General features: G+C 44.4%; 1 protein-coding gene across 2 annotated transcripts in view; it reads right to left on the bottom strand.

The window, feature by feature from the left end:
- Positions 1-11,143: 11,143 nt before the first annotated feature.
- The window catches only part of SLC30A4 (solute carrier family 30 member 4), a 232,796-nt gene continuing 221,332 nt past the window's right edge, over positions 11,144-22,607 (bottom strand). Inside the window, exon 7 of one of the 2 annotated variants that reach the window (XM_069222525.1) lies at positions 11,144-13,664. In XM_069222525.1, the coding sequence (XP_069078626.1) occupies positions 13,510-13,664 (155 nt within the window). In that variant the 3' untranslated portion in view covers positions 11,144-13,509. Of the gene's footprint in view, positions 13,665-14,239; positions 14,539-22,607 lie in introns of those variants that run through there. The other variant, XM_069222526.1, reaches the window with a different exon arrangement.

Raw genomic sequence — 22,607 nt, forward strand, 5'->3', positions numbered from 1 at the left:
CAAGTCAGGTAGACTCTTTTCCAAGGACGACTCACAGATCTTCTCCAGCAAGTAGTTGCATTCTTCTTCAGGTGATGTCCCATCACCTGTGTGAGGATGGCTGTTCAGAATCCGTCTTCCTGCTACCAGGAGCGACCTATTACAAGTCTTAATCTTAGCATTTTTTTTTGGACTTCCTGTTAAGTTCAATGCATGCCTTCGATTTCACGCACCTGGTCACAGTGCATGACAAACTGTGAAGAAAGACATTTTATCTAGACTGAGGTAAACTAGTGGGCCACACACAAGTCAAATACCATTGTATCTACACAGTAAATTGAGTCAGTAAATTAAAATTATACTCGTAAAATTCAATCCAGTAGTTTTGTGACTTTGCTTTGTTTATTGTTCCTTATTTATGTTGTGCAAAAAGTTGTATCCTACACGTTTTACATTGATCACATAGATTTCAAGTAGCGTATGCATTTTGAGCGTAACTCCACAGAAGATCTCCTGATTCAAGTACTGTGGGTACTTTTCATGAATGCCCCAGTCATTCGGAGGATTGAAGTAACGTGGATTTAATGGTTAATACGCCATTCTCTCTGAACGGACATCAATAGAGTGCGATATTACATAGCTCAAGCCGCCACATTGTAGTTATGGTTCAGCAACACTTTCCAATGAAAAGCCATTTTTTGATTTGCCCAATATTATATCCATTTAAATTTCAAGGGAGGGTCTTGCCTAGGGAAAACTGAGGAAGGGGTTAGGTAGGAGAGAAAACACAAATATTCTGTAGCTTTCCATCACTGGAGGGAGGCAAGTACTAGCAATTGTAGCAATATTTCATAGTACAATTATATGTGGTACATCTGGGACCTGTCTCCTCCTTTACATAAAGAGGTGGCAGCCACAGTTATCATAAGCATTCAATTTCCATCAAATAACTCTTAATACCATACATTATTAGTGTGACATACCATTCCTTATAGAAAAAAGGCATTGCTGATCTCCAGGAGGCATCTGGATATGTCCCGGAACCCTGAAATAACCAGCTCTGCAGACTCTGTCAGAGCACAAATAGGTGTCCATAGTGTTCAGAGGTTCATGCAATTGCAGGAGGAAAAGTGATATCAGAAATTCGTAGCATGTTGTGCAATGTTCTCTCATGAATCTCCCAGAGTGAAAATCTAGTAGCACTCTCTGCCACTGTAGACTCCCACCTCCCCCCACTATGGCCCACAAACGCTTGTCTGGAAACGTAGTATGAAAAGCTTTCTATAAGTGCATGTAATTGACAAGTCCCTACCAACATTCCAAAACACCATACTTTTGCCAAGCTATCACATACTGAAAAAGCCATATCCTTGAAACCTGGACTCCAGAACTGCTTCAACCTCATATCCCCATAAGCCATCCACTGATACTAGAAGAGGGGGAGTGATAGAGGCAGACTCTGGTTGTTTACCTTGAGGCACATGGACCACTGTATATAGTCTTCATTTAAGTGATAGGTCAAGCGCAAGAAACAAGCTCCCACCAAATGATTAACTGTGAAGAGATCCACAAATGGAGGGTAGGTAAAGGTAGGGTGTGATCTAGAAATACAGAGATGTGAAGTAGAGGCCTGTCATATAGGCCTGACAAACAACTGTTTATAATCTACTTTGGCCTCAACCAAAGGTGAAACAGCAGACTGGAACGTAACTTCTGTAATAAAGATGTGACAAAGGTAACTACAGTTGGAGACATCGTAGATGGGCATTAACCTAGACGATAACCATATGTATAATAATTTTTTTTTTTTTATTACTAAAAGGGGAGAAACCCAAGGCACTATGAAGTGAGCTATTATACTGTACTTCAGTTACTGTTCTAGCAATTAGTCCATCGGTTTGTGGATGATGACTCGTGGACTTGTGACTAACAGTCCCCCAAAGCTTGTAATAAAGTATTCCAGAATTTATCTATAAATTGGAACACCCTATTCATCTACCAAGTATTCTCAGTAGGTTGCTTAAAAAATGTAAGGCTAAGGGTTGTGGCAAGGAAGTCAAGATGGCAGATGCCTAACTGTTTCTCCCGTCTTCCCCATTATCCGGCATCATTCTTTGTAGGAAAGTACCATCTTGCCTGGCATGCTACCCCCATATTTCACTGTATGTATGTTGTTTTAGCCCTTGTGTCACTGGGATCCTGCCAGGCAGGACCCCAGTGCTCATAATATGTGCCCTGTATGTGTTCCCTGTGTGGTGCCTAACTGTATCACTGAGGCTTTGCTAACCAGAACCTCAGAGTTTATGCTATCTCTGTTTTCTAAATTTGTCACTGCAGGCTAGTGACTAAATTTACCAATTCTCATTTGCACACTGGTACACCCATATAATTCCCTTGTATATGGTACTGAGCTACCCAGGGTATTGGGGTTCCAGGAGATCCCTATGGCTGCAGCATTTCTTTTGCCACCCATAGGGAGCTCAGACAATTCTTACACAGGCCTGCCACTGCAGCCTGGGTGAAATAACGTCCACGTTATTTCACAGCCATTTTACACTGCACATAAGTAACTTATAAGTCACCTATATGTCTAACCTTCACCTGGTGACGGTTGGGTGCCATGTTACTTAGTGTGTGGGCACCCTGGCACTAGCCAAGGTGCCCCCACATCGTTCAGGGCAAATTCCCCGGACTTTGTGAGTGCGGGGACACCATTACACGCGTGCACTATACATAGGTCACTACCTATGTATAGCGTCACAATGGTAACTCCGAACATGGCCATGTAACATGTCTAAGATCATGGAATTGTCACCCCAATACCATCCAGGTATTGGGGGTGACAATTCCATGATCCCCCGGGTCTCTAGCACAGAACCCGGGTACTGCCAACTACCTTTCCGGGGTTTCCACTGCAGCTGCTGCCAACCCCTCAGACAGGATTCTGCCATCCTGGGGTCCAGGCAGCCCTGGCCCACCTAGGCAGAACAAAGGATTTCCTCTGAAAGAGGGTGTTACACCCTCTCCCTTTGGAAATAGGGGTGAAGGGCTGGGAAGGAGTAGCCTCTGGAAATGCTTTGATGGGCACAGATGGTGCCCATCTCTGCATAAGCCAGTCTACATGGGTTCAGGGATCCCCCAGCCCTGCTCTGGCACGAAACTGGACAAAGGAAAGGGGAGTGACCACTCCCCTGACCAGTACCTCCCAGGGGAGGTGCCCAGAGCTCCTCCAGTGTATCCCAGACCTCTGCCATCTTGGAAACAGAGGTGTCTGTGGCACACTGGACTGCTCTGAGTGGCCAGTGCCAGCAGGTGACGTCAGAGACCCCCTCTGATAGGCTCTTACCTTTCTTGGTAGCCAAACCTCCTTTCTTGGTAGCCAAACCTCCTTTTCTGGCTATTTAGGGTCTCTGCTTTGGGGAATTCTTCAGATAACGAATGCAAGAGCTCATCAGAGTTCCTCTGCATCTCCCTCTTCGACTTCTACCAAGGATCGACCGCTGACTGCTCCAGCACGCCTGCAAAACTGCAACAAAGTAGCAAGACGACTACCAGCAACATTGTAGCACCTCATCCTACCGGCTTTCTCGACGGTTTCCTCGTGGTGCATGGTCTGGGGGTTACCTGCCTTCATCCTGCACCAGAAGCCAAGAAGAAATCTCCCGTGGGTCGACGGAATCTTCCACCTGCTAATGCAGGCACCAAACGACTGCATCACTGGTCCTCTGGGTCCCCTCTCATCCTGACAAGCGTGGTCCCTGGAACACAGGAACTCTATCCAAGTGACTCCCACAGTCCAGTGATCCTTCAGTCCAAGTATGGTGGAGGTAAGTCCTTGCCTCCCCACGCTAGACTGCAAACCTGGGTACTGCGCGATTTGCAGCTGCTCCGGCTTCTGTGCACTGTTCCAGGATTTCCATTGTGCACAGTCTAGCCTGGGTCCCCAGCAGTCCGTCCTGCAGTGCTGCAGTGCTCAACCCACTGAGTTGGCCTCCAACATCGTGGGACCCCCTTTTGTAACTCTGCATGGACTCCGGTTCACAAATCTTCCAAGTGCCTGTTCAGGTACTTCTGCGGGTACTGCCTGCTTCAGTGAGGGCTCTCTGAGTTGCTAAGCACCCCCTCTGTCTCCTCCTCCAAGGGGCGACATCCTGGTCCTCAGCAGCACCCATTTCTGCGTGGGAACACTTCTGCAACCTTCATCGCAACGTGGGACGTCTTCCATCCACAGGAGAAGTTCCTAGTCCTCTTCGTTCTTGCAGAATTCCAAGCTTCTTCCATCCGGAGGCAGCTTCCTTGCACCTTCATCTGGGGTTTCCTGGGCTCCTGCCCCCCCCGGACACTGTTGCGACTATTGGACTTGGTCCCCTTGCTTTGCAGGTCTTCAGGTCCAGGAATCCATTTTCAGTGTACTGCTGGTGTTTGTTGTTCTTGCAGAATCCCCCTATCACAACTATTGTGCTCTTTTGGGGTAGTAGGTGTACTTTACTCCTACTTTTCAGGGTCTTGGGGTGGGGTAACTTGGACACCCTGGCTGTTTTCTTACAGTCCCAGTGACCCTCTACAAGCTCCCATAGGCCTGGGGTCCATTTGTGATTCGCATTCCACTTTCGGAGTATATGGTTTGTGTTGCCCCTAGACCTATGTTTGCCTATTGCAACCTATTGTAATTCTACACTGTTTGCATTTTTCTGACTCTTACTTATCTGTTTTGGGTTTGTGTACATATAACTTGTGTATATTACTTACCTTCTTACTGAGGGTACTCACTGAGATACTTGTGGCATATTGTCATAAAAATAAAGTACCTTTATTTTTAGTAACTCTGTGTATTTTGTTTTCTTATGATATTGTGCATATGATATAAGTGGTATAGTAGGAGCTTTGCATGTCTCCTAGTTCAGCCTAAGCTGCTTTGGCATAGTTACCTTCTATCAGACTAAGCTGCTAGAAACACCTCTATTCTACTAAGAAGGGATAACTGGACCTGTCACAAGATGTAAGTACCTTTGGTACCCACTACAGGCCAGGCCAGCTTCCTACATTCTTCAATTACAGAACAGAGCTGACTCAAGAAATGACAAACTGGTAACATCTGTTTGTGGTGGGGGAGGAAATCAGCTAATGAGCCACATCTGAACTTGTTGTTTGCAGACCTTCAGGGCCATAGGGCATGCTGTTGCTCGTTGCCCTAGTCACCCAAACAAAGAGCACTGCTCGAACGGATGGCAGTGATCTGCCCGTATATGGGAGAGGAAGATGCAAGAAGTGGAGGACAAGCCATCGGCCCGCAGTTGGCCTGGAGATTGTGTTAGTGGCCAAGGCGCAGGCACCAGCTGGACAGATGCTGTACCCAGAGTGATCAGTGATGTGCCCCTGGCCCCTGTGAGCAGAACGCTTGTTTAGAGGGCAAGAGTGGCGTACAGAGGTGCAGAGCCAAATGGAAGAGGTCCGCCCCTGGAAGCAGCGGGCATGCTCGGTAAGAGCATGAGGCAGTACCCAAACTGAGTGAAGCTGAAAGTTGGTGCCACCCGTCTCCAGAGCCTTCAGCCTGACTGGGGGAGGCCACAAACCAGAGGAGGCAGAGGGGCAATATGTGAAACACTTCCTCACCACACTGTTGTCAAGAGGGATCACAGTCCAGGACCATTTCACCTAACCCCCAAACCAAGGCTCATTAGAGCATGCCTCCTCAGTTACCATAATAGGATGCAATTCTTCAAACGGCCTTTGTTATTGGCACAGTACTAACAGAGTCAGAGTTCATGGCGTTTCCTTACTACACCAAAGCTGTGCATCAACAACATCACTGCTTCATGGAGGTAAAGGGGAAGATGAATGTCATGAACTTGATCTACTCCTTGATGTTCTCGACTAAACTAAGTTCTCCTTTGCAGCAAATCCTTCTTTGAGGTACCTGATGTTGCGTGGGACATGGTGAAGGAGAGAAAAGACCTTCGGATAAAGGTGAGCAATCTCACTCCCTGACAGACACAGATATGATTAAAACCATCCAGGGTGCAGTAGAGATCTGCCTCAGAGAAGGGCAAGCCATAAGAAAAAGAGACGGATGCAGAGACCATGGGCCTATCTCAAGCATCTGCTGAAGCAGAGCAAGGAGGAACTGAAATCGAGGACACAGCAGAGAAGTCCTAAACAATACTCAATGTGAACTACTGGGGTCCCTTTTGTGGCACCCACCCATTTATTGATCACTCGTAAATGATGCGAGAAGGTCAATTGTAATAATCTAGTCAGATGATTAGTGGGGAGGGCCAGCTTGCTCCCACCTGGTAGGAAACATGTTCTGTTGCTCCGGAGTGGGAGCACCTTAGACTTCCTTACCTGCACTCTCGCGGGAAGGAAAAGCAGTGTCCCTGGGGATGGGATCCCCAGGACAGCACAACGGGGCTAGCCCTGAGGGACTGTGTCCTATTTTTTTTATGGATCCTGAGGGCCTCAGGGAAGCTTGGGGAGAGGGGTTGCATGAGCTCCTCCTCAAGAAATACATTGCATAACACCACCCCAACCAGTGCCCTGGCTCACCTTGGAGTTTTTTCTTTGATCCTCCACAAATCTGCAGTAAGATTTAAAAACAAATGTTTTTGGCCCCAGGGAGCAACCTCTTGGACCACCCCACCAGACCTAAGGGGGCAGGGTATCATACCATGCCCCTTATGTATTATTTTTTTTTATACTTTTGTTTTAGGACAGGGGACTGAGTCCCAGAGTCTTAAAATGGCTGCCTTCACATCTTTGTTGATGTGGTGTCAGACAATCAGATATTATCTCTAGATCTGTTGGCTCCGCAGTACGAAATATGTATTTGTTTAACCTTACATTTTAAAAAAAACTACACAACAGAATTACACCAAATCACAAAAAACATGCGCTCTGGACAAAAACCTTGCTTTCTGCCAAATTCGGTGTAATTCCATTCAGCCATTTTGGTAACTTTAGAACTGTTTCTCCAGTTTGATACAGTGGCTCCACCTCTCAATTTGCAAGTTATGTAGAAAAGTTGGACATATGTTGTTCCAGATCTAAGTCCTTCATGACAAGGGAGGGGTATGCTCCAGAGAGTGCTCAAAAGACTGCTGTGCAACCACAGCTTGTAACTACCTGACATCCAGTCTCCCAGAAGTGAGGGGAGCTGATAAGCTGAAGTTCCTAGGAGAAAGAGCAATTGAATGATTGTCATAGGTCAAGTCATGGCTACAACTATGTGGTCCTTGTAGACCAGGCTGCAACTGCTACGGTCATCATAGGCTTGTATGAGATCTGACAATTCTGTTATAGTGTTAGGCTAGGACAGGACTGAAATATTGTGATCATCGTAAGCTCTGTGAATCAGGACTGCAGCCGCTCTGACCACCATTTGTCCTATTTGGTCTGGGACTATCCTTGACCCAAGTGGGGTCACACCACTGCATCCATCAGAGACTGCCAGGCCTTCAATGGTTGATCTAGGACTCAAACATGCGGACCCAGGACCACAAGGGAGTAAGATTTAACAAGAGCCTGATATAGATTTTGATGGATGGGTATTTACTCAGTTGGGGCATAGAGTAAAGTACTCCTTCATCCTCAGGCAGTACCCACCCACCTAATTTAGAGATGGCTGCTGGTCGAGTGGGCATATCTTGCATTTACAGGAACCACCATTACAGCGGATCCTATAAAAGTATTGAAAGTTTGATGGACTGCTCAGTTAACAAGATAGAGCCATGCAATACATTTTTATTTTTTTTGTATTTCCAAAAGGGAATTCCTAAGTGGGGTTTTCTTTTAATAAAAAATGATCCCCCTTGCCATAGGTGCTTCATTCATACTATAAACTGATTTTCCAAAAAAGAACATGCCTAGCAGATCAGGCCACCTAGGAAAGGATTAGTAGAGAAGGAGTGGAGGGAGTGTAATGCAATGGATTTAAATAACACCAAGTGGCACTAGCATGTAGAACGCATTTAGTACAGCTATGTGATTAAAAGTAAAAAAAAACAATCATCTGCGAAGATAGACACTGTGCTGTGCATAAATGTTAATGTGTCTATTGGTTGACACTTGAATGTTTAGCTTCAGCACCTCACTGAGGAACCTGTGAGTGCTCATCCACGCTACCGTAAGTGAAGCATTGAAAGGGTGCCCCCTAGGCCCAGTCTGCAGAGCCACAGGACAGACTCCAGGATGCAGGCGGCAAACAACGCCAAACTCCCACTTTTGAGGCATAGTAGTCTCTAATCTGCCTGATGGCCACCTGAACAGGGTCTGACAGTTCAAATACTGAGACAAACAGTCCTAATCATTATGCTTTAAAGTACAACAGGCCCACCCATGTGTGTAGATTTAGTCTCACCTGTAACCCCAGACACTTGGTATTTCATATCTTTCTTTATTCCAAATGGGAGCAGTACGTTTGGTTGCTTCCCAGTAGGGAGACGCAGAGGAATTTTAAATCTCAGGTACCAAATCCTTTAGTCAGAACCCGTCGGAGGTCCTAGGTGTAGACAGGGGCTATTGTGCGTCATCTGTAGGGGGTTTAGATCATTTATCGTTGATGTCCTGTTTCTCGTCTTATTGTGCTACTAAATATATGGAAGCCAGGTTTAATGGACATCTTCAGTTCACAGAAGAATGGACTGAAATAAGGGGGCAGGTTATGGTTTGACACACCAGAGTGCACCTTTGATACACTGCATCTCCTCAAAATAATGTTCCCAACACAGGGTGCTGAGTTAACTAAGAAAACCTAACTAGGCAAATGGCCCAAGAAGAGGGAACTAAATACTTTTCTCACATGTTTCTTTGTGCTTCAAGGATCCTACTTCAGTCGAAGTTACTAGCCGTCAGGACACTGCTCTTTTCTTAGTGGAAGCTAGAAGAGTCGTTTGCAGTCATAGGTCTGAAAATGAACTTTTGTATAAACCATTGAGAAGAAGCTTACCTAATTCCATACTTAGGAAAACAGGAAGACTTCCCGTTTCTCCATGTCTCTGCTGGAATAAAACTTGGTACCAAAGCAAGAGAAGCTAGCCATCTGACTTGACTCAGAGGTCCAGGGGAATCTGCTGTTGTGGCCGCACTTAGGGTTCACTCCTCCACCAATAGGTCCAACAGAAAGACCACCTATAGGAACTATTTATCAGATTTTACCTTGTACATCGTATATCAAAAGAGACTAACTTAGGCCCAAATGGTTGACTTTGTTGACAATCAGTAGGAAAGCTTGGAATTACTTTATTGCTGTACATGTCTGTTTATTGTTAAAGAAGTCTTGGTTGGAACCTTTAGATTCTGTAACCAATCACTTTATTTCTCCCCGAGTTGTTGCCACACTGCCTCACACTGTTAAAAGATTAAGGGTCTGATTTAGATCTCGGCAGAGGTGTCACTCCGTAGCAATGGTGATGGATATCTGCTGAAATCTAAATACCATTGTTTTCTATGGCATTTAGATTTCAGCAAACAGGATATCCTTCATCATTGCAACGGAGTAACTCCGTCGCCAAGATCTAAATCAGGCCCTTAGCATTTCTAGAATAATGTGAGCCCAGGGACAACATTTTGAATCTTCTGGGTTTCTTCTGTTAGTCCTTTTGTTCAGATTGATTCTTGCCCGCAACATGCATCAAATGTTTAAGCCCCCTCTACAGACAGCCTGCCAGAAGGCAGTGCCTTTACAAAGACATTTGCCTGAATGTAGCTGAAGTAAAATAATGCCATGTTGGAGGATAAAAATGCCACTAAGTCTATAAAGATGGAGGACAAAAAATGCCTTGAAATCTATAAAGTTAAAATTGTTCTGATTCACAGAAAAAGGAAAGAGTGGTGCCTCTTAAAATAATTAAAAAAACACCCACTCTTAATTTTCCTGCTCCTCAAATCACCATTTTCGCACACTGCTTCTGGCTGTCTACAACATTTTTAGTGTCTTGTGTAGCTTAACAGCTTAGTCTATTCTAGGAAGCTAGTTGAATGCTGGATGACATCCATGCTGGGCTCTGGCCATCATTTCAGACCTAGCTGTACTACATCCAGGTGCTGTATGCAGGACAAATCCCCAGATCTTACTTGTTCAGTAAGTGGCATATGTCAAAGATGATCATCACTTACTCCAACTCCAATTAGGCTGCACAGTCCAGGTATATAATTTTTCATATAACAAAGCTCCATCCAGATCTCATCGAGGGAATAGGGCAGAACAGTGGAAATTCTTATCCTGGATCAAGTCCCATAAGTTCAACCGTGAACCAGGCAGCCAACCAGTAATCTGATACATGTAGTGAACAATGAGCCAAAGCCATATGAGGTAAACCATGTTCCACTAATGGGAGTGGAAGTAGGTCTTGGTGATATGTGAATCTTGTGATGGTCATACATCAGTTATAGAAGGATCAATCATGAAAAAAAGTGATGGAAGTACGAGCTACACTTGAACAGCTTTTACATGAGTTCAAAAAAACAGTAAAAATGCAGCAATTACGGTGTTTTACAGTTTCCAATGAAAAGCAAAACAGCTCTTCAGTGCACATTTATTTATCAGTTTTAACTGAAAATTAAAACCCCTATTTATAAACCCAGTAGAACTTTGTGATCTTTTAATCTGTTTTTACTGAGAGAACCTCACTCCTGCAAGGCTGGGCTGCAGCATGTGCTTTCTCCTCTCTTGTTTGATCTTTATGAAATTCACTGCCTTTAAACATTTGGAAAATATATTCGTTATTTGTTTTGAGAGAAACAAAAGACTCGGTTTGGTCAACTGTTATAACACAGTCTTCTGTAGTTCAGCCAAGTCTTAGTACCAAAAGTCCCAACGGTTGCAATGCACTTTATACATTCTAACGAAAATAACACAGGAAGCAAATGAATCATTTAAGATGGGTGGCAGTAAAGAATATGCAAGGGCCAACAGTCCTTAACAGAACTAAAGAGCTGTGACATATTCTAAATCAAAAACAACTTGCCATTCCAATGCAATATACAAATAAGTCATGGCATCTAGCAACTCTTAGTTCTTCAGTAACTTAAAGTCTACTGAAATACTGAAAAGCATAAACCCCAAAAAGTAATTGAAGTATTGGTTTGTAAAAAATGAATATTACACAGCTAATAAATGGCAATTACAGAGTATTTAGTGTACACAAAAACGAGACACACCCACATGTCACAAAAATGTATGTTTATTCTGTTTGAAAAAGTAAGTGGTCTGGCTCACTACAAAGTATTGCAAAGTTATCCACACATAAAATCATCATTAGGCGTGTCACATAAGCTTCTTTTTTAGCTCTGCTTTGCCAGGCTTTGGCAATAATGAAATGCAAGCTGTTCTAGAGTCAGTAGCTTTAATAATCTAGTTGATTTAGCTAAGGGTGTACATAGTACTAAAATAGTACCATTTGCAGTATAGTCTTTAATACTTCATTCCTGCATACATTATAGTGGAACTAGATTATTTTATAGACCAAAATATGGGGAGTATGCATTTGCTATTCAGTTAAAGTGCCTCTGCAGTCTAAAGACTCAATTTAGAAACACTTTTCCTATAATTTCACATGGGTTGCTGGTAGCATATCTTTGCCATGTTGGAAAAGAAATTGACAGGTTCTCTACAACTGGTAGTGGGGACGGGGGAAAAAGACCTGGCCCAATGGAGTAAATTACAAAAATACTGTAACCTAAAAAATATGAAAATAATGGCAAGTCTCTTTCTATAACGTAGGTAATACTATCTGAAGAGCACAATCATTTTATTAAGTTCAAAACCACTTTACATAGCTAAAACACTGCTTTCGTTCAAATATTTTTTGCAAATGACTGCAAGATGGTAAAGATACAAAAAACTATTAAGCAAATTTGTTTTTACAACACTGTATAAATTAAGTAGAACTGTAAGTAACTAATTCTGTAGCACTGCATAAAAATGTACTTGTATTGGATTTTCTTACACAAGATTATGCTTCATATTACTAGTGAGACACAAGAATCTTCCTTAATTTTCATAAGGTTCAAGTATGTTGCATAAAAACGAATGCTTTGAACACATTCACTAATACAGATTATAAAAAATAATATTTTTTACAAAATCAAACAATTCCGAACTTACTGACTTATCAGTTAGGTTACAATTTACAAAATGTCACTGTACTGCACTGCCATATTTCAAGTAGTAAAATAATCAAGTATATTGCATTTAAAATTCTTAAGATTTTGTCAAACAACTGTAAAAAAACAAAATAAAAGACTATGTATAGAAGATGTGTTTCAGTTATATCGAAGAAACATACTTAGATACTGTAGAACAAGCATAAAAAAATTGACATTTAATGCACACCTACACGTGAACACCAGGCTATGCTCTTAAAATTTAAAATTGCAAACCTTATATAGAACTCTGATGGCTTCCAAAACAGAATGTTTGGGGTTTTTCAGTTTCAATTACTTAAAATACAGTGAATGTTTAGACTTGTTTCTCCTGATTATTATTAATTGGTAGACATGTCATTCCTCAAATCAGTTAGAGAATATGTTAACTTTCACAATTAATGTTTATGTAGAAAAATTAAACATTTAATTAAGATGTTAAACTAGCCAAGATGTGAGATTTATTTTAATAGCTTAAACTATGGTTCAAATTTACACCATTCTGTTATTAAATTACAGATAACACCGACGGCTCCTCTGGGAGGAGTCTTCACACAAATGTTAAAAATGACTAGGCCAACAATGTTTGGAGTGAATGATTCATATTTTGACTACCACAGCTTATGTATAGCAAAATAAAATTAACAGAGATTGTATAGTACAGAAATATTATAGTTCTTGGCAGCAAGAACGACAGAGTTTCTTTAAATAAAGGTCTTTCATTATTAATGTCCACACTGGAAAACTATTTGGACACTAACATTATGGCCAACAAAATTACCATACTAATGGGATTACTAAGAATTTGCACTGGGTAACACTATTTGTGCAACACTTGCATATTTGAATGCTTCCCTGAAAAGTGTTTCATATTTGGCTGATGATTTTATTGAATAAACTGAGCTAGCACTCAAGAAAATCAAAATCAACATGTATTTTACACAATATGAAACAAAACTAACCATTTGTGAACATTGGTTTATTTAGCACAGATTGCAAATACAGTTTTGTCCGCCCCAGTGCAAACTACAATGTGCATACTGTCAATACCCACTTTGGCACATAGCATAAGAGTTACAAAATATAATATGTTTTAACCTCGTATGTGCAAATGAGCATCACTCTGTAAACTGGAGTTGAAATTATTTTTGTGAGGAAAAAAAATAAATCAATGGAATTAATACTTTAACTCCTTTGTCATAGTGCCCATGTAAAAAGGACTTCAAACTAAGTTGTCCATTGATGACTCGTGCTTTTTGTAGTGTTGTCATCTCTAAAGTAGTGATTTCAGTCAAGCCGTAATGTCGATGAATACCTTTTTTCTTTTCTTTTTCTTGTAAAATTAAACTGGAGTGCATATAAGGCACCAAGTTCACAGAACTTGTAAAATTAGGCAGGAGAAAGTGGACAATTGGCACAGCTTTTCCTTTCTTCCTCTCTGTAACTTTGGAGTTGAATCGAACACCGATACATTCCATATTTGTTCAGTAATATGTGTCTGGCTTTGGACTGCACATCCTCCCATTTAGTCGAACTACCAGAAGCTACAAATTCAAGAGAGGTCATTAAGTTGTCAAATAAAATATATATAATACATAACAGTACATTTATTAGGACTAACACACAGTGATTCTGATTTAATAATTACTCAGCACAATGTTAATCACCAGCTCAAAGAAGAGCTTTCAAGGTGACTTGAGGTTTATACTTTCTGAATGCCTGACATACAGAACTTAGAGCTAGATGACTGGTAGGCGAACAAGTTGAATCAACAGGGTGAGAGACACTGTATAGTTTCATACAAGTCTTAAAGCCACAAAGCACCTATCACATTTTTCTCTACATTAAGCAGCTTCTTCAAGTCTTCAATAAAAGATTCAGATGATTTAAATTCTGAGATTCATAGCACTTCATCAATGTAATTATTTACCCATGATATTGCACAGTCAGTAATTAAACACCGTAACGCAGCAACTCACAAGGTGTGCATACAGTCAAGGATAACAGTTAAAGTAAATTCTGAATAGTTCTATGTTGCCAATCATTTATTGCATACAACTTCTGCATGAAATGGCAGAAAAATGTAAGCTACATTGGAATTAATAATGCTTCATAGAATAATGATAAACCACAAATGTGCAGACATGCTCAATGAGCTTTCCCCACACCTTTAAATGTTTCACTGCTTATCACCTGCTTTCAAAATCAACATTCAAACTCAATAAGAGAAATGTCGATAGGTGAAGGGTAGACTGGTGCACATGAGTGATAGTGTAGCAATAGGCAGTGTATGCATGCAATAGTTGAGGGGAAGTCCCAAAAATTAGGAATATAAATGGACCCTAACCTTATTCCTTTGCCCTTGTCCCTCTGCTATTCCACAGTTGCACGAGCTTCCAACAGCATCAACATGAGATACTGGAAAAGTAAAATTTGCTTTTCAGGTTTTTAGCAAAATGATCTTTGAGAATTTTCAGTCTGGAAAGCATCATGAATGGAGGAGTTCTCCAATAAATATTGCTTGCAGTAAGACAAACAGCATACACCACTAGGTCAACCTAAGACCAAAGGCTAAGATGCAGAACTAGCCACTACAATTGTCATGTTCTACCATTTATCTAAGGGTAGCCCAATGGGTAGTTATATTTTGACAACCCAAATATATCCCTGTCTTGCCAACTGCATGAACAAGACATGTAGCAATCTTGCAGAGACACCAACATACCTCGACAAACCTTGTGTATTTTTGGTGAGCCCAAATAACTGGAATGCAAATTCAGCATCCTCTACATCTAAACATGTCACGCACCCATCTTTGGTGGAATGATTGAGTTTAAATGAGCTGCAGGGTTCTGCGAATAAAGGAAACGGAGTGTCTGACTAGGGATTTTCCACCCTTCTAGGTTCAGATATGATGACCATGCAAGAAAATGAAGAAAGAAGAGCTTCTGCAACAACCATAGGCTCGTGGGGAGGAAGGTGGGCGCGTGTGAATCTACAGTACCACATGCCACGAACTGTATTTGCAGGGCAACATTTTCAGTTTCTGGGATGTGTAGCTGTAGATACACATGTTGTGCATAGACTGTTAAGCAATCCTCTTCTAAGTGTGGTGGCCAGCCAGAGGACACCGCAGAGGACTAAAAAAGAGTACGGAATACAGTTTGGTCAACGCTAGCTTGATGGTGTGCTATGACATCCACACTGGATTGCCTGTTGAAAGTGTGTGGAGTTGATCAAGTAGCTGCTGTGCAGAGGTCAGAGGTAAGATATTGGGATGTTACACAAGAAAGCCACAGAGACTCCTTCTTACAAGTGGAGTGGGGTCTGGGAGGTATAGGCAAAGACGGTTTGGATTTAGGGTAACTTGTCTGGATACATTTCACGAGCCAACATGTGAGATCCGCTTTGGAAAGAGCACCCCCTTTATGTGGCATGGCGAACAATGCAAAGAGTTGTTGTGTCTTGTGGAAAGGGCTCTTTTTACATCTAGTGTGTGAAGAGCTATCTCCACTACTGGCTCAGGATGTAGGAGAACACTAAGAGTTCTAGAGTCTGGTTAAGGTAGAAAAAAGGTGTCTACCTTGGGGAGAAATGTGGGGTTTGTCCTAAGGTCTACCTTATATACATGAATTTGGAAGAATGGTTTTCGAAGTGTCAGGAACTGAAATTCACTGACATGCTATAGGGAGCTGATGGACATTCGAAAGGCTACCTTCCAGGAAAGATACTGTGAGGAATCAATGGTGGATGAGTGAAGTGGTTCGAAAAGTGGATCCTTAAGTCTGGTGAGAACTGTACTGAGATTCCACATGGAGAAAGGTGGCATCCTTGGTGAAATTACACTTTTTAGTCCCTCCATGAATGCCTTAATGACTGGAATGCCAGAGTGAAGTGTGTTTCCCATTATGAAGGTAGGTGGCAACAGTGAACGAGTGAAGTCTTATGGAGGTATAAGCAATGCCTGCTTTGTGCAGGTGAAGCAGATAACAGGCAATATCTGGACTCTTCCTGTGACCAGGTTCATGTGTCTGGGAGTACAGTAGTGCACAAACCGCTTCCATTTAGCTTCATAGCATTCTCTTGTTGTAAGCCTGCGTGCTTCTTTGAATATTACCATGCATGTTGAGATAGGCTGAGGTAGCCAAATTCTAAAACCTCAGGAGCCAAATTGCAAGAATCAGCTGCTTGGTGTTTGGGTGCCGGTTGGTTGTGCAGCTTCTTGTAAGGTACCAGGAACATGTTGTGACGAGTCGTGATCCAGGGCTTTCTGGCCCAAGTGGGTGCCACTAGGATCAGCATGAGGGAAGTTTTCTGAAGCCTACAAACCACAAACTGAAGAAGTAGGAGAGGAGTAGGCGAATATCCCTGACAAATGTATCCATAGAGCACTGTCCAGGTGTGGATACCTGGAGGCTAAGCTTGAGGATTTCACGTTTTCAGTGGTGGCAAAGTGGTGTATGTCGGGGAACCGCCACAGACAAAAGTACGGAAGGGTGACTTGCTACTCATGAATTTGTTGGTGCGTCCTGCTGAGCAGGTCTGCAAGGTCGTTGGCCACTCCTGGCAGGTATTTTGCTAGTAGATGGACTTTGTGATGGATCGGCCACTGCCAAATCCCTTGAGCTTATGCAGACAACTGTAGGGAATGAGTTCCACCCTGCTTCTGTAGACAGCACATGGCAGTCACGTCTGTGCAAATAAAAACTACCTTGTGATGCCCATAAATGAGGAATTACTTAAGCACTAGCTGAACAACCAGTAGTTCCCGCTAGCTGATGTTGAGACCCTGCTGATGGGGTGCCCATGCACACCTTACAGTGAAGTCGTTGGGAGTGTGCTCCCCACTCGGTAAGGGAACCATTAGTGGTAATGTCACCTGTGGTACTGGGTCAAGAAAATTACTGCCTTGTAACAGATTGGTGGTAGTCCACTAATGTAGAGAGCAAATGAGCGCCGCCCCAGATCAACACTAGATTCTCCCAATGGCCCCCGTCCATCACCACTGTGCCTTTAAGCACTCTTGCAACTGACTATGTGTAACCTGTCAGGGGAAGCTATGGAGATGGAGGAAGCCATCACGAGAAGAATATGCATGATAGTCTTATTGTTAGTAGGTGAAGTGGCTGAAAAAGAGGGAGTAATGTTTGGAAAGCTTGAATGCATGCCGGACTGGAATTGGCTTTTCAAGTGAATGAGTTGAGAAGTGCTTCTAAAACGGGATGGATTTGACGGTGCTGGAGGTAGGATTTACCAATGTAGTGCAACCCACATTGTGCAGCAAGTTGATGATGCATGGAGTGTACACGAGACACAGCTTTTTGGGTTGAACTCTTGATTAGCTAGTCATCCAATTAAGGCAAGATGTGAATGCTGTTCCTTTGAAGGTGAGAGGGGACCACAGCTAGACACTCTGTAAACACCTCGGGCAGTGGTTACCCCGAAAGGCAGCACTTTTGACTAGTAATGCTGATAACTTACCACAAACCAGAGGTACCAGCGATGCAAAGGGTTGATGGGGATGTGGAAGTAGGCATACTTGAGGTTGAAGTCTGAAATGAAGTCGCCCTGCTGAGGTACAGGGATGAAATACTTGAGTGTTACCATGTGGAAGTGCTTTGACTGGATGTATTAGTTGAGAGGCCCAAGGCCAAGTATTGGTCTGAGGGACCTGTCCTTTTTGGGGGTGAGAAAGTACAGAGGGTACACTCCCTTGCTGTGGAGGTAAAGTGCCACTGGTTCTATGGCCCCTTTGTGAAAAATAGTGTCTCTACTTCAGCCTGTAAGAGGTGTGGATGTTCTTGGGAGAGGGTGCACCTGCGGAGAGGGATGTTTGGCGGGAGTGAGGTGAATTCTAGGCAGTAACCCTGATTGATGGCAGATAGACCTACTGATTGGAGGTGATCCAGCACCAACAGGCAAAAAACCTCTCCAGCTATCCCTCGACAGGTGTAGTGTGATCCTTTGAGGGGGTGTAATGGTCACTGTTTAGTGGTGGAGACGGACTTAGCTGTGGCACCTCTACCTCTGGAGTGATTGCCTTGTAACCTCTCCTAGTGAAACTCTGTGAGGGGGTGAGGTCAGTTGGTGGTGCTGCTTCTAGTGGGAGGTAGATGCCTCCGGGGAGGGTGCTCTGGAGCTTTCCTCTATAGCTGGACCTAGAAAAGGACCCCCTTGGAGAAGAAGTCTGAAGGGCCCCCATTGCTTATCTGCATCCTTTTTTAAAAAATATTTTCCAGCATCTCGTCAACCAGCAGCTTGAAGAGATGCTCCCCACCTAAAGGCAGGTTGAGGAGATGCTATTGTAGCTCTGGTTTGAAACCAGTGGCACACAGCCAGAAGTACTGTTGAATTAAGACACTAGAGTTAAAGTCCCTTGCCTGCTCCAGGGCACAGCAGATTGTGGTGTTCGATATGAGCGTCCCTTCCAAGATTAGGTCAAGCCCCCACTTTCTGTACTCATATTGGAAATGCTGGAGTTCTTCCATCTCATCCCAGTGAGCACGAGCGTAGCACGAGGGTAGGCAATTCTCCAGTGTTTGGTCGACTGGGGTGATGCATGTGGCTGCTGCATCAATTTTCCTACTCTCTTTATCCAGCACAGAGCCATCGCCTGTGCCCAATACATGAGTGCGTTTTCATGCAGTATATAACACTAAGGCACTCAGGTGTTAGTTAGCCCAGACGGTATGGTGGGTCAGAGGGTGAAGCCTTCTATTTTTTTTTTTTTTTTTTAAATCAACCCTGGGGGTTACCACTCTAGCCTTCACCGGGCCTTCAACAGTATCTGTTGCATTTCTTAGTGTGCCTTTAAGCATCAGGAGATACTGAACTGACCTTTAGGTAAATTAGAGTCTCCAATAGGAAGTCATCCTACTCTAGATCTTTGTGCAGCTCTAACTTGTGGAATGATGCAGCTCTGCTTATAACCTTGTGGTCTGAGGAGGTATCATCAGGTGGCAATGACTTTGCAGGGTAGAGGAGTGTGTCTGCGGGAGGGTTGATGGTACAATCGTCCCATAGGTAGTCTCCTGTATCGGGGACACAGGGCGCCTCATATGGATCAAGGGGCTACAATGGGCTACCTCTCCCATAATAGGAGTTTGGGGCTCCCTCTGGTGAGTGTGGCTGAGGAATCAATGGTGGAAGAGAAAGAGGTGGAGGAGGAGGACGAGAAGGAGCAGGGCGCCGAGGTAAGTGCCCCTCCCCTGATGTTTCCTGAACTTAGGTGGAGCAGGGGGTTCCTGTGCAAGACCCCTCTCGAAAGTGAGCTTATGTTTACAGGGCAGAAGTACAAGTTACTTACCTTCAGTAACAAAATATCTGGTAGAGACATATTCTAGTTGCAGATTCCTTACCTTAGAATTTCCTCCAGGCGTCAGACTGGATTCGGAGATTTTTCTTCGAGCAATACCCTTGCGCGTCGGTAGGTGGCGTCGGTCTACTCCGCAGAAAGTTCTCGTGACCTACCACGAATTGTAGGTAACGTCTGTGGGCAGGCAGGATGGGGATGTGGAAATACACTTCCTGCAAGTCCAACGCTACCATCCAGTCTCCTGGGTCCAAGGCAGACAGAACCTGAGCCAGGGTGAGCATTTGAACTTCTCCTTCTTGAGGAAGTAGTTCAGGTCCTGAACATCTATGATAGGACGCAAGCCTTTGTCCTTCTTTGGTATCAGAAAGTAGCGGGAATAACAACGATGACCTACTTCTGGTACAGGGAGCTTTTCTATAGCTCCCTTGGCCAAGAGAGCCGCGACTTCCTGGCGGAGAAGCACCAAATGATCCTCCGGGAAGGTGATGGAAGGATGGTTGCATGTGTGGTGGTGCAGATTCAAAAGGGAGGGAGTAGCCCTTCTGAATTATTAGCAAAACCCACCCGTCCGTGGTTATATGTTCCCAGAGGAGCAGGTGATGGAGGATTCTGCCACCAACTGGGCGGGAGTGAGGGGACTGACTAGGAAGGTTTGGAGGCTGCAGCAGGGGCAGAGGTGGACTGGACAGACCTCTGGTTCCCTGTCCCACGGCCACGCATAGGCTCCAAACCTTCCTAGTCCGAGTCCGAAGGTCCCTCAGCGAAGCCCCTTGGGCCCAAAGGCACATTATTGGGGTCGGCACGCCCAAAGATGAGGCGCATGGTCTCGTAAAACTCTTTAAGTTGGGCGGGGGTCGCTCCGGCTCCAGGAAACTCAGGGAAGCACGGAGTCAACCCAAACGTAGCCTCAGAGGACAGAGGCCTAGTGCGTGGACGCTCGTCCTGCTTCGCGTCGGCCTAGCGAGGGGGTGAAGTCTGAGAGCGATGGGACTTCTTTGACTTCTTCTTCTTCTTATCTTGACCCGAGGACTTCGAAGAAGACGAGTGGTGATTGCTCCGCAACCGATCTCGAGACCTTCCTCTCGAGCGAGACCGGGACCTACGCGGAGTCAAGTGCCGGGCTGCCATCAGCTTTAGGGACCGCTCCCTCAAAGCCTTCGGATGCATTGCCCGACACTCTGAGCACAACTTCGAGTCGTGGTCGCACTCGAGGCACCACAGGCAAACACGATGAGGATCCGTCACCGACATCATCCGATGGCAGTCAGAGACATCCTCGATGCACCAACTGTCGCACCAAAAAAGTTCGACAAAACGGTCGAATTCGGCCAAAAAATAGCCTAGGATAGCTCTCTCCGGATCAGCGCGTGGTGCGGAAAGAAAAGAACTGACGTCACTGCGTGAGGGTGGCATCTATGTACTACTCCTGATGTCATCACGCTGACCACAACGCCTAGGGAGTCGACCAACGCCACCTACCAACACGCAAGGGTATTGCTCGAAGAAAAATCTCCGGATCCAGTCTGACGCCTGAGGGAAATTCTAAGGTAAGGAATCTGCAACTAGAAGTCTCTATCAAATTGTCCTGTTCTTTTGGGGACAACACTGTAAAGATTTTCCCTGTCTGAGGATGAATGATGAGACGCAGTTGCTTGGCGCTGAGCTCCTCCTGGAGCAGAAACAGGATGGATTGCTCCTGGTCCTCCAACTCCACTGACAATGGTGCATTGGGTACCAAATGTTTCAATGTTGATGCAGACTTTTGAACATTGTGCACTAAATGGCTCTTCAGCTGAGTTGAAGCAGGATTCAATGGGGCTGAGGGCCAATGCTGGAGCGACTGTTTTGAAGTCAGTGGTTGGCTCGGTCTGTGCTCCGAGGCCATTGGTCAGAAAGACCATGGCTTTCTGACAGTGGCAGACAGGAAGTCTGGACATTGCTTGGCCTGTCGTATTGGCGTGCAGGTAGGGGAGTGGAGGTACTTGTTTTCTGCTGAGCTAGAAACATTTTTCCCACCTCTGAGTAAGAGTGTGAACTTGGTTCTAGGCTAAAGGAGAGAGCCTGTTGGCCCAAGGTCTCTGGCTCCCCCTCGATGTCCTGGTCCCCATGAGGATGAGGGGTGTAGTCTTTCTGACGATGCTCCATAGTGCATCGAGTTAGGCGCCTATCTTGATAGTAACGGAGAGTCTTTCTGGATCTCAAGGATCAACAGGTGCTGCGTGACCAGGAAGATGTCCTGAGGTTCCAACCATGTACAGAGGAGTAGAGCAGAGTCCAGGATCCCACTGTAGTACCACATTGCAATGGTGTTGTATGTGAACATCTGAACCAGCCAATTCTTGAAGGATGGAAGGAAGGCTTTTAATGCCCAACGTAAACTTAAACAGGTTGATGAGCTGGAGGCCCAGCATCCTCAGAACCAGTCTCAGCGAATTCCAAGATAGAAGCTGGAACATTTTCATGACCTGAACATCCTGGACTCATTGCTCTGGAGGATAAGTGCAAAACTGCATTGTGTCCGGGCTAGCTCCAATGAACGGAAGCATCTGAGAGGAATTCAGGTGTAAATTTGGGTCGTTGATAGAGAACCCCAGAGAATTCAAGAGGTCCACTGTAGTCTGGAGGTATCTGACAGCTGTCTGGGGCAAGCCGTCTTCCACAGCCAGTCAAGGTACCCCTAACCTCTGCAGATGGGCTGTGACCACCCTCAAAAACACCCGAGGGGTGCTGGCAAGCCAAAAGAAAGTACAGCAAACTGGAAATGCTCCTGACCTACCCCGAACTGCAGATGTCTGTGGGCGGGTAGGACAGGGTTTTGGAAGCATGCATTCTGTAAGTTCAGCGCTACCACCCAGTCTCCAGGACCCAGGGCAGACAGAATCCGAGCCAGAGTGAATATTCTTAATTTGTCCTTTTGAGGAAGTAGTTGATCGGGGGTAGGTCTAGGATAGGACAGATGCTTCAATCGTCCTCCGGCACCAGAAAGTAGTGGGAAGAGCAACTGACATACTTCTGATGTTGGCACCTTCTCCACTGCTCCTTAGGCCAAAAATGCCTGTAATTACTATCACAATAGCAATAAAGGTGGTCTTTTGACAGCTGATCTGGGGACAGTGGCAAAGGGCAGCTCACTGGAATAAGATCAAGCTGGGACATACATCTGTCCAGTGTG

This window comes from Pleurodeles waltl, chromosome 3_1 (genome assembly GCF_031143425.1).
Source record: "Pleurodeles waltl isolate 20211129_DDA chromosome 3_1, aPleWal1.hap1.20221129, whole genome shotgun sequence".
Lineage (NCBI taxonomy): Eukaryota > Metazoa > Chordata > Amphibia > Caudata > Salamandridae > Pleurodeles > Pleurodeles waltl.